General features: G+C 39.6%; 1 protein-coding gene across 1 annotated transcript; it reads left to right on the forward strand.

Moving 5' to 3' along the window:
- The first annotated feature begins 1830 nt into the window (after positions 1–1830).
- On the forward strand, positions 1831–9964 carry LOC120842441. Its single transcript, XM_040213569.1, has 2 exons — positions 1831–1979; positions 9028–9964. Exons 1-2 carry the CDS (start codon positions 1831–1833, stop codon positions 9851–9853), a joined length of 975 nt encoding a protein of 324 aa, XP_040069503.1. The 3' UTR covers positions 9854–9964.
- Positions 9965–12127: the final 2163 nt, after the last annotated feature.

Raw genomic sequence — 12127 nt, forward strand, 5'->3', positions numbered from 1 at the left:
TGCTACGTTTGGATTCGTGTTTTCGAACGAAACGCCCCGGTACTGGCATACGAACGCGTGCGGTTGAGACAATGTAAAAAAGATCTGTTCTTTTCATGCTTACAAATAATGATCGCACTGTCGGCGTAACATTTATCAAATATAGTTTGAACGTGCCTAACCTCACATCACGTAGACAGCTTTCTTGTTTATGTTTGTTTCACAAAATCTGTCGCAGTGCTCCCTTTGCGTGAAGCGCTACTAATTCCTCCCTTCTACGAAACACGGTGTGTCAATCAACAACGCAAGATAGGTGTACCATCGTGTAAAACTACGACTTCTCACAATTCTTTCGTACCCCGAACTACGCCCTCTCGGAACCAGCTTCCGGCGTCGGTGGTCACTTTATTTGGTGGCGTCGCTGTTAAATCTGCCTTAACAATGTCAACATTGTAGTAACTTATTACATATAATTATTCCATACTTAGAATGTTTGTCTTTGTATTTATACCTGAAACCTACTCCCCTTTGTAACGCCCCTATGGCCTTGAGGGTATTTCAAATACGGAAATGAAACCAAAGATAGGATTTTTGGCGTAATTGTAAGAAATCTTCGTCTTTGTTACTACGTTAATTGAAATTGTCTCGAGATTACGGTGTCAGTTTTAAGATAAACTTTACGCCAATAACTATGCTTGTTTTCGTTTATCAGCATTTTGTTACGACAATGTATTTTAACAGAATTCGAAGCAAATTATTTTTGTTCATTTCCATTGTTTTTTAATGAATTAGTCAAATTTTTAACCAACTAGGTTTGCTTCTTCGTGTCTAGATGACAAAACTACCACCTATATAGCGACCCCAAATATTTTTGCCTTTCGGCGACTTTGCAAGTTTTATTCCTATCCGATCGTACTGTTCATTCATCTCTATATTTCGACTATTACTCTTTAGGGACCACGCATGACGATGAAAATGACCCGTGATATGTATTCCTTTGTGGTGTCTTACTGAACGTTCCATTGGTATTGCACGGTAGCATATCAGGGCGACGTTAAAGCTAATCAATAAAACAATATTAATTTTAGAAATTTATACATTTCATATCTAACTTTTTACAAAACTTTAAGATTGCTCTTCAATCCTTCACAAATTATGTTATATGTGAAATTACTTGAAACTTTGCAAGTATGCATGCTTCTCATATTAGTCCAATATTATTTTTAAGCTATTTATGGTAGTTTTATTATGTACGAAAAAATATTGAATTCGTCGCTGGTTTAGACATAATTTACCTTCAAATGAAAGATAAGAAAACATCCATTGTTACCAGCTTCCCACTTACTGAGACTGTTAAGCTTGTCTTACAGGGGTAATGCGAACCCTTTATTTGACATGCGTTCACTGTAATTTCACTTCATAAATTGGTATTGAAGCATAGTTACGTCTCACTCAAAAAACAATCTTCAATTTTTTTTTTGGTTTTAATAATTTATTTTATGTTGTTCTGGTTCCGTTTCTTTTTTCAACCTGAAACCATCGGATGAGGGACAAATCATTACCTTTTTTTCCTAAGATAAAATGCGCTCGCAGCTTCATAGGCAACGTACGCTATCTAGTAGACATAATAGGCATTGCGTGCAGGAAACCATCCGGCAAGATAAATACACCACAAAAATTGCCCCAACCAACTTTTTTGTCGATACATAGTCCATTCGTTGAGACTTACCAAGCAGAAGACGCGAAGCGAAACCCACAGGGACAGAACGGACGCCGCTCTCCGCGGCGCTCCAAATCGACACACACGTCACAATCACAACGGGTTGACAAGGCTGAATCAGGAACCGCAATATGACGGGCACAAAGTCAAGCGAAAGCCGTCAAGTTCCGCCGCGCTGCGACGAAGCTCCCAAACCGCACAAGAAACAAAACAAAAAACAACACCGATCGTGGAGAGACCAACAACGATACGACGATAGGAGAGCCGTCAAACACGGGAAGCACGTGTCACTTTTGTCCGCGAGAGACGGCGAATCCGAGCGCAGAGCCGAAATGCGAAAGCGCCAAACTTGACGCTATCCGATCAGAGCGCCGAATACGCCCGGACCAGGCGCGCGCGGGGTTGTGATCCAGGATCTGGCGTTCCGGTGGGGGAAAAAGGGGGGAGAGGATACACAAAAGGGAGAAAGTGGGGAGGCGAAAGGGGAAAGGAGGGTGTGCGGGAATGGGGAAAGAAGAAAGAGCGCGCGACGTTGTTCAACTTGCAGCGCCACCGCCGACGCGCGAATGTCTGCGGAGCTGTAGACCGGGGGGAAAAGGGCCGCGAGAGAGCGTCTAGAAAACAGAAAATCCCGGCAACGTCGAGACAGGGAAGATCCTTTCCGGGCTGTTTCGCTTCCTCTAATTCCGTAGGCGTCGGGCGTGGAAGCGTGATTCGAACGAAAAAGATGAAACGCTTTGGGATTTGGTAAATGACAGCAGCAGCAAATGCAATCTCTTTTTTCGGTCGTGTGGTATTTGACGACTGACGCACGGGTATCCCCGGCTGATAGGAATTTCCTCAGTCGTTCGTTTGTTTTAAACGTTTGTGTGTCTGTTTTAAAGCTTCCGGCTGCTGATAATAAAAACTGGTTGGAACCCAACACAAAAAGGTGTTGGTAAGGTTGAATTTTTTATTAGATACAGAACTTTTCCTTGAAAAGGGTAATTTCGATTTGTTTTTTCTTTTACTTATATTACAACGGCTCAGCAATCCGAAAAGTCGGGCAAGGCGCGCTTCACTCCCATAAGGCTCCTCGGCCCACGGCCAACATAGCCGACATTCAAATTACGCGCAAATTGATTCTTTTAGTCACAAATTTTTATTATCAACTATGATACCTGCGTGTGTGCATGTAAGTGTATGGGGATGTCTGTTTGTGTGTGTGCGTACTACGGTGCATATGCCTGTGGGCGTGTTGTGTGCTTGTGCGTGTGTGTGCTAGTCCCACTCACGAGCCCTATGTCCTATTCAGGTTTTTAATTGTATTATATGCGGAGTAAAAAAAAATTAAATTTATTGAATGGTATTGCATTTCTTAAATTGTGTCGCGGTACATTGTTTTCTGTCAAATTGTATCGTTTTCTGTTTTATCGCATTGCATTGTAGCGTATTGTATTACCTTGCAAAGCAACTCATATTTAAGAATCACATTATGGCTCTGGCGGGCCTGATTTAGTATGTATTCTTATCGCATACGATGAAATCATTCTTGCCATTATTAATACCACACTTCAAAGCAATGCCCCGTTGTTGAACTGTGAATTTCCGAATTAAATCTTCATTGTTGCGACATACAAGTTCTTGAGGTCTTACTTATCTGAACAAAAACCTGAAAAGGATTGCAGTTAGCTTCCTTTTTTAACAAAACGCTATAAAGATCAGAGTATGTTTCGAATCTTCTGTTATTGGTTTAGAGATTGGCCTACTTTTAAAAATTTCCCAGTCAGAGTGCATATACTCTTGCAACGACAAATACGCAATCCTGTCTTCTTTTGAGCGCTGGAGCGTCATCTTGTTCAAATGATAAATTAATATATATAAAACTTTTAAATTTGTACATTTACAAATCCCTTCTAAGGTTGGAAAAATAATCCTAATCTAGAAAAAAAGGTAGATACTTCGAAGTTTTAGGGGCGAAGCTCCGTAGGACCTAGCCTTATCCATCTGTCCGGTGTCCGTGCTCACGTCGATTGCACTGCCTCCAAGATCGGCCAACTTAAAAAAAAAAAACAAGAAAAAAAAAACGTATGCCTGCACGGGGATTTGTACTCAGGACCGCTTGCTTACGAGTTGGACGACTTAACCACTACGCTACACTCCGACGTTGCATGAAGCCGCTCAACGCCGCGCTGCGGTCAAATGCGTATCTAATCTCGTTAAACTTTGCATGCATCGGCTCAACATTTATAGACGAGAGGGCGCTGCGGTCAAATGCTCAACTGCGTATATAACCACGTTCCATACCACACATTCTCTTTCTGACATGGACCGTTGACTTAAGCGGTGGAGATGCGTTTCCACGGCCTTTAGCGGATCCAAGCTGATCCGCTAAAAGAACCACTGGCTCTGCATTTCACCGACCACAAAGCAGCAATAATGAAGTCGAATCGAAACCCGGAACTTAGCACTACCTATGAGCAATAAGAAAAAATCAGCACCATGACCACTAGTTATGAACAATAAAATCAGTATTATCAGCACCACCAGAGCTTCGCCACAATCAACATCATTCACCACGTGGAGATGCGGCCCCCTTTTTTTAAATACTTTTTATTAACATTGCTTAGACTAAAGTGGAAAGCATAAGCTGTGATCCGCAGATTTTTATTGGTTTAATTTTAATAAGGTGTTTTATTTTTATGTTCAACTATGTCCCAAATTCGACATTTTTGTTCTCTCAGAACGGAAAAAAGCGTGCTCACCGGGCATCATGTGTACAGCAAGTGAGGGTTATGTTCTCATATTTAAAAAAAAGTATTTTACATATACTGCGTCCACGTGTACGCGGGCGACTGAAAACATATTTGCAAGTGTGTTTGCGTTTGAGCTGCACTCGCCTTTTTTCTATTGCCAACTCACAAACCAGAGGAGGCGTCAGGGATGAAGAAAAGTGGACGCTTAGCGAACGACATCGCGAGGTTTAGACTTGCAAAGGAGGGGAAATCGATTTGAAAAGAACGGTGATTAATGATGTCCCTCGGTGCGCCGTTACGCTTTTTAATAAAAGCCTCAATTCTTGCCCATTCAGGGTTTGCACTTGCATATAAAATGCCTACAATTTCAACTGCCGTGAGCTGCAACGACTGCTGCCACTGCAGGCCGTTACATACGTTTGCCGACGTTGTTTCATCAAAGCGAAAGAACGAACGCACTACTTGCGCCTCGAAACAAATGATTGCACTTACAGAAAAATATATTGCCTGCCCACATATGAGCACGTTAGCATACGTTAAATATTTTTTTACGTTCGCAAAACTCGTTGTTCATATTGTAACGCGAAGGCTATTTGCGTACGAGCAGTACCTTTCGTTGAGGCACCCAGTTTTGTCAATGTCACTTTGATTTTGCTCAAGCACTATATAGAGAATCTTTGTGTTATTTATCTATATTTTTTATTTATTCCTTACCTACATTTCGATATGGGGGCATTATTGTAGGGGGGTAACTTACATATCAACACCACAAATACACAAATGGAAATGCAAAAAAAGATAGCATTCCATGCTGACATACATATATAAAAAAACCTGAACACAACATACACGTATCTACTGTAAGCTGCCAACATCAGCACAATGCAAAGCAATACATTAGCGAATACAATCAAAAGTTTCATCCGAAGCCGAAACCCCAGCTTCGGGGAGTCTATTCCACTGATTTATCGTTCGGGGGAAAAATGAGGATTGAAAAACAGATGCTTATTCTCGTAATTTTTTCGTGTGGTCTGATCTCTGCGAAGTAGAAGTAGGGGGTTTTAGGTATACGTTCCTATTTATGCAGGTATGTTATAGACCACTTCATTCAGAAAATAGTACCTTGATAACCTCCGGCGAATTTCGAGCGAATCCCATGAAAATGATTTCTTTAATGCCGTGACACTGAGATTAAAATGATAAAAGGTAGTAACAAAACGGACAGAGCGATTTTGGATGGCCTCAAGTTCATTCATAAAGGTTTTTAGTGTCGGAATCCCATATTACAGCCGCATGTTCTAAGATGGAACGTACGTCACGAAGTGCGTGTTTAAAGTTTCTCTTTATAAAGTTAATTACACGTTTTGCTTTCATTGTTATAAATTCAACATCACTACTCCACGTTAAGTTAGAGGAAAAAATAACACCCAAATATTTCACATCCTTTGCCAAAGTAATGTGATTTGCATCTAGATAGTAATTATTATGTACGTTTAGACGCTATATGCTAAAGCGGAAACAATTACACTTTAAGAGATTCAGTTCTATTTTCCATTTGTTGAACCTCATTAGTGTTTGATCAAGATCAGTTTGTATAGCGGAAGCATCGCACTGGTTATTTATATATCCCCTGTATAACACACAATCATCTGCATATAATCTTGGAGGTAGTTCCGTAACTCATATCGTTTATATAGGTAAAAAACAAAAGTGGACCAGGCACGGATCCGTGGGGAACACCCGACTTTATTAAAACAAAGTTGAATTCTGAGTCATTAATGACCACTTTTTGGGAGCGACCGGTTAGATAGTCTGCTAACCAACCGAGGACAGAAATAGGTAAACCTAAAGATGAGGGTTTTAAAAGCTATAAAGCGTGTGTCACGGTATCAAAAGCATTACCAAAGTCTAACATTATACAGTCAACCTGTTTCCCAGAAGCAAAAGAAGAAAACACATAATACGAAAATTTGACTGAGTAACGCAAGAGAAGCCTGCCCTAAAACCATCTTGAAACTGGACGAAAAAAAAAATTGTTTGCAAGTGATGAAATGTGATAGAGTAAATTATATGTTCAAGAGTCTTGTAACACACGCTGGTTAGTGAAATAGGTCTATAGTTGGAAACCAAAAAGCGTTGACCACTCTTATGCACACGAGCGACATTCGCGAATTTCCATTCCTGAGGAAGTTTCTTTGACGATAGAGATACATTAAACAAGACACCCAGAAACTTGGCAATAATGGGTGCACAAGATTTTAAAACAGAACAAGGTCTATGATGTGGCCAAGTGTAAGAGTTCATCATCATTTATTAAACCTTGAAGGTCCTTACGGGCATTACACAAAGGGAAAGGGGGTGGGGGGAGGGTACCTGCTGAAAAAACGTTATATTAAGAAACAAACAAAATTGGGTTATATGCTGGAGAACATTGGTATATAAAGAAAAAAAACAGGAAAGAAATAAACACTCAAAACATCTTTAAGGAAAAACAGCTGATTAAACATTAGAATCAGGAACTAATTCCGAATATGTAGATGACAGCTACTTTTTTTTTTCTTTGAGATGGCTGTGCACGACCATTTCTATGAACCACATGAAGTTAACGCGTTGATTCGTGGGAATAAACAGAAGTGCCTTACACTCTTTCATCTAAACGTGAGATCAGCACGATCCAAAACTGATGAACTTTGTTTTTTAACAGGTTTCAACAAATGTTTAATATTATAATGCTCACTGAAACTTGGTATAGCGATGACAGTGATTTTTTTGTTTTGCCAGGTTACGCCCATTTTTATTTGAACCGCAAACAAACCGTGGCGGTGGTGTGTCCATTTTGATAGCGGACACTGGTTTCGAGATTGTACCCGAATTTTCTATGATTACAAACGACTACGAAGCATTATGCATACGCAAAAACCTTGAAGTGTATTGTGTTATCTACCGACCACCAAAGGGAAATGTATCCCAGTCCTTTGAATTTTTAGATAAACTATTCACCGCTATCACTGAAGTGACGTGCAATTTCACCCTTGGCGGTGATCTAAATATTGATATGCTTGATGTATGGTGCAACCAGACTGAACTTTTATTATTGTTGTCCGCAAATAGTCTTCATAATGTAATATCTCATCCCACACGTATAACAACATCATGTTCTTCCATGCTCGACTTGTTTATCACAAATCATGGGAGCTCTGATATTACTGCTGGGGTGCTGTGTTCGGACCTAAGTGATCATTTACCTATATTCATGCTGATTCATAAACAAAATCTGTTATCAAAAACTCAATCCAATAAAGCTCCTCCCCCGAGATGTGTACAAGATATCAACGAAAAAACACTGCAGACATTTAGACGGAATATAGAGACAACAAACTGGAGCGGTATATTCGACTATGCTGATGTAAATCAAGCTTACGACAAATTTATCGAGGTTTTTAAAAATATTTATAGTCTTTCATTCCCATTAAAACTACTTAAGAACAATAAACGTGCGCGCAAACCATGGATTACTGGGGATCACTTAAAATCAATGCGTATCAAAGCTTGCTTATATAAAGATTTTTTAAAGACCCGAAATCTAGTTGTGCTTGCAAAATTTAAGACGCTGAGAAACCGTCTGAACGCAGATTTGAAGCGTTCAAAACGTAGCTACTACAACAGTCTTTTTGACTCAGAATGTATGAAACACTCGGACTTAATTTGGAAGAGGCTTGGTGCTCTCTTAGGTAAAAAAACAAATTCTACTAAAATAGAATCTTTAAGTATTGATGGAATAGAAAAATCTGGTTCTGCACTTTCAGATGCTTTTAATCATTATTTTGTAAACGTTAGGTCAGGAACTTACTGTAGTGACGCAGGAAATAATATACCAAGAGTTTCTGAGACAATATTTTTTTATCCTGCCGATGAACACGAAGTTTATGCGGCGATGGCCAATTTACGCAACAACAACAGTTGCGATGTTGATAACATAAATATTAAACCTGTTAAACTTGTCATAGATATCATTGCGCCTTGTTTAACACATATTTACAACCTTGCTCTGACATCAGGAATATTCCCCATGGGTACGCAGACCGCGAAAGTAATAGTATTGTTCAAGAAAGGAGATTGAAATTGCATAGGGAAGTACCGACCTATTTCTATTCTTCCCATTTTCTCAAAAGGCCTCGAAAAAATTCTGCACACGCGAATTACAAATTTTTCAAATAAGCATAAACTCCTAACTGACTCTCAATTTGGTTTCAGGAAATTCAGGTCAACCGAGTGTGCACTCTTACACCAAAAAGAGATAATACTGGACAATTTAGAAGAAAAGTTGTCAACAGTCGGTATATTCTTAGATTTCAGTAAAGCGTTCGATTGTCTTGATCATGGTATTCTTTTAGATAAATTATTTTTATATGGTTTTCGGGGTGTTTCTTTTTCTTTGTTAAAATCATATTTCCAAAGTCCTCGGCAATATGTTTCAATCAACGACCATATGTCCTCTTTGCTAGGTATTAATTCTGGTGTTCCCCAGGGAAGCATTCTGGGACCACTTCTATTTCTTTTTTATATTAACGATATTGTAACTATTGACCCTGATGTAAATTTTATAGTTTACGCAGATGATACGAGTATAATCATTCCTGATAAAAATTATGAACATCTTGTTACCAGAGCAAATATTGTTCTATCTAAATTAAAATGTTGGTGCGAAATTAACTCCCTCCATATAAATACTAATAAGAGCAAGGCTGTAATATTTCAACTACATTCTAGAACTCAAACAAATTTATTCCTTCCTTTCAAATATGGTTCTGATATTATTCATTGTGCTAAAAATGTCAAAACTCTGGGTGTATTTTTTTCCTTTAACATGTCCTGGTCTGAACATGTTAAATATGTTCGTACTAAACTTTCAAAAATAGTTGGAGTAATAAACAAATATAGAAACATTTTACCTACCAATATTAAACTTCAAATTTTTAAATCATTATTTTTCCCCGTCTTAGGATACGCGCATCTGATATGGGGATCTACTGGTTTAACCAACTTAAATTTGCTCCGCGTGCTGCAGAAAAAAGCTCTTCGTGCAATAGCCAATGTTCCTACGACCTCACCATCATTGCCTCTCTTTGATAAATTTTCCATAACCGACGTGTCAAAACTTTACAGTCAACGCTTAATATTAACGTGCCAATCGGCCCTAAAAGGTAAATTCGAAACATTTCTGAACCTCGCTGACCTTCATTTGCAAATTCCAATTTATCAAACCCGTCAAATACATCCATGGCAAATACCAAGATCACGTACGAACTTTGGACATCAAAGAATTAAACATGCACTTCCTCACTTACTAAATCATGTCGCATCGCTAGAAATTGATATCACTTCACTTAATAAAAATAGCATCGTTAACATTGTATAAAAAATGCACATTCTATGATTTATTAACATTGTATAAAAATGCACATTGTATTGTTTTTCTAGATTTATTTGTTTATTAAATGATCTCTTGTTGCGTTGTCTGCCATGTAGGGGTGCCAGGGGCTTGTCAAGCTGCATATAAGCAGCTTTTTCCCTTGGTATCCCCCATCATGTGATGGAAAATAAAAGCTGATTTGATTTGATTTGATTTGATATTTTAGTTCAGAAAGAAGTTTCGCAAGTCCATCATACGATACAGTGATATCTGACATAACCTCAAAACTACAAGAAGCTGGTTCCGAAAGCATGTTTTTGTAGTAACTGCAAAAGCTGACTAAAATTAATCATTAAAACAGTTCGCTTTGTCGACGTCATTAATGACATAACCTTGTTCAGCTAAAATAGGAGGGGTACTACTATCTTTTTTGCCATTAGATTTAACAAACTTCCACATCTCCTTTGAACTGCGCCTAAGCTTTTCACCTAAGAAGGAATAAAAGTGATCTTTGGAAATTTTTATTTCCAGCTTAATTTCCTTCTCCAGAATATCTAGCTTGTTAAACAATTCATCAGACCTCTGGCTTGGGTACCTCCGAAAAAGGCGACATCTTCGATTCAGTAAGCGCTTTATCTCGTTGGTAAACCAAGGCTTGTTGTGTCATTTTTTGCCCGAAACGATTTTTGACAGTATGTAGCAGTCAATAAGCGAGAGTAAGTTGTTTTTAAATAGATTCCAAAGATCTTCAGCACTGGACATGACACTGATCGCCCCAAACTCCTCAAATATATAATTTATAATGTTCACCCTTTGAGGAGGGGAAAGCGCGACCATTAGTAGTCCAAAAGAAACTTTAGCTAGGATACCGTCATGGTGACTTATACCAGGAATACATAAGACAGATTGAACTAAACTAGCCGAATTAGAAAAAAAGTCAGCGTTGATGCACAGTCACCCGCACGATGTGTGGGGAAATCAAATCTGATAAGACCGTTAGTGGCGATCATAGTACTAAATTCAAGGGAAAGTGCAGAGCGGCAAGAAAGCACGGGTGAATTGTTAATCTACTGTATATCAGGCATATTGAAATCACCACCCAAGGAAAAATTCGAATTTAAACTCAACATTGTATGTGAAAGCGATTTTAAGGGAGAAAGGCTGCCCACACTGGGGTTACGATAGGAAGCACCAAACGAGATATGTTCATCATTGTGAAACATAACTTTGCACCACACAGTCTCACAATCATCATCAGTTTCTACAGGTGCCCTTGGGAAAGATTTATCAGCGAGTAGGAAAACGCCACCACCATGGGCGTCCCAGTCGCGTCTGTAAAGCTGAAATGTGGAAGGGAAAACTTCAGCATCACTGACACTATCGTCCAGTCAGGATTCAGTGTCAATGATAATGTGAGATTGTACCGAGGCAATAACGCCACCTAGTGTATCGGCCTTATTTTTGATGCTTCAACAGTTGACAAGTAAAACAGTTATTTTGCTAGGCCGAGTGGTGCAGGGTAAATCCGCTGGATGCGCAAGTATGTGCTCCGCCACAGCTGCTTGTCTCGATTTGCGATACAGTTATCTTCTTGAGTGGATGACGGTGTCAGAAGAAGTATCATAGATGTAACAGCAGCCGCCGAGCAACAGCTTGTCATACAGCAGTTAGTATGGCGACTCTTGTTGTTTCGCAAAGGCAAGCAGTTTCCCGCGGGCATGACGAATCGGAGCGGAAAAATCTTCCCGCACAGCATACAGAGTAGAGTTGAGATTATGCCCATGGGCAAGAATAGCCTCTTTGTCCTTAAAGCGACAAAATTTCACAACAATAGGGCGGTTTTTGTTAGATTGTAAGCCACCATTCTGTGAGCTCTATCAATGTTTGGTTTCTGAATCCCGATGCCCTTAGCTTCTGTAACCACACATAGCACGGAGTCTTCCGATTGATCCCATGTTTCCGAGTGGTTGTCTGGCAAGCCGAAGAAACAAAAAGGTTATTTCTACGCTGTCTGCTTTCATTATTGTCGGCAGCAGCTTTCACTGCAGTGATATATTGAGACATACCAACTACATTGTCCGTAGACAGCGGACGGCGCTGTTCGAGGCACGTTACCCTTTCCTCCAGACCCGTCATCTTACATTTAACAGTCTGTTGCCATTGCTGCATAACTTGCAATGCTGTCAGCAGCTGCAATGGCCCCTTCTCTATACGCTGTACCGACTGAAGCACTGACGAGCACTCGCGAGAATCAGTCTGAGTGCCCAATTCACAACGCTC

The sequence above is a fragment of the Ixodes scapularis genome, unplaced genomic scaffold (assembly GCF_016920785.2).
Source record: "Ixodes scapularis isolate PalLabHiFi unplaced genomic scaffold, ASM1692078v2 PGA_scaffold0__279_contigs__length_252992795, whole genome shotgun sequence".
Taxonomy (NCBI): domain Eukaryota; kingdom Metazoa; phylum Arthropoda; class Arachnida; order Ixodida; family Ixodidae; genus Ixodes; species Ixodes scapularis.

Coding starts and splice junctions, on each gene's coding strand:
- LOC120842441 (XM_040213569.1), top strand. CDS start 1,831: ATGACGGGCACAAAGTCAAGCGAAAGCCGTCAAGTTCCGCCGCGCTGC. Junction 1,980..9,027: donor AGAGCCGTCAAACACGGGAA/GCACGTGTCACT, acceptor TATTGACCCTGA/TGTAAATTTTATAGTTTACG.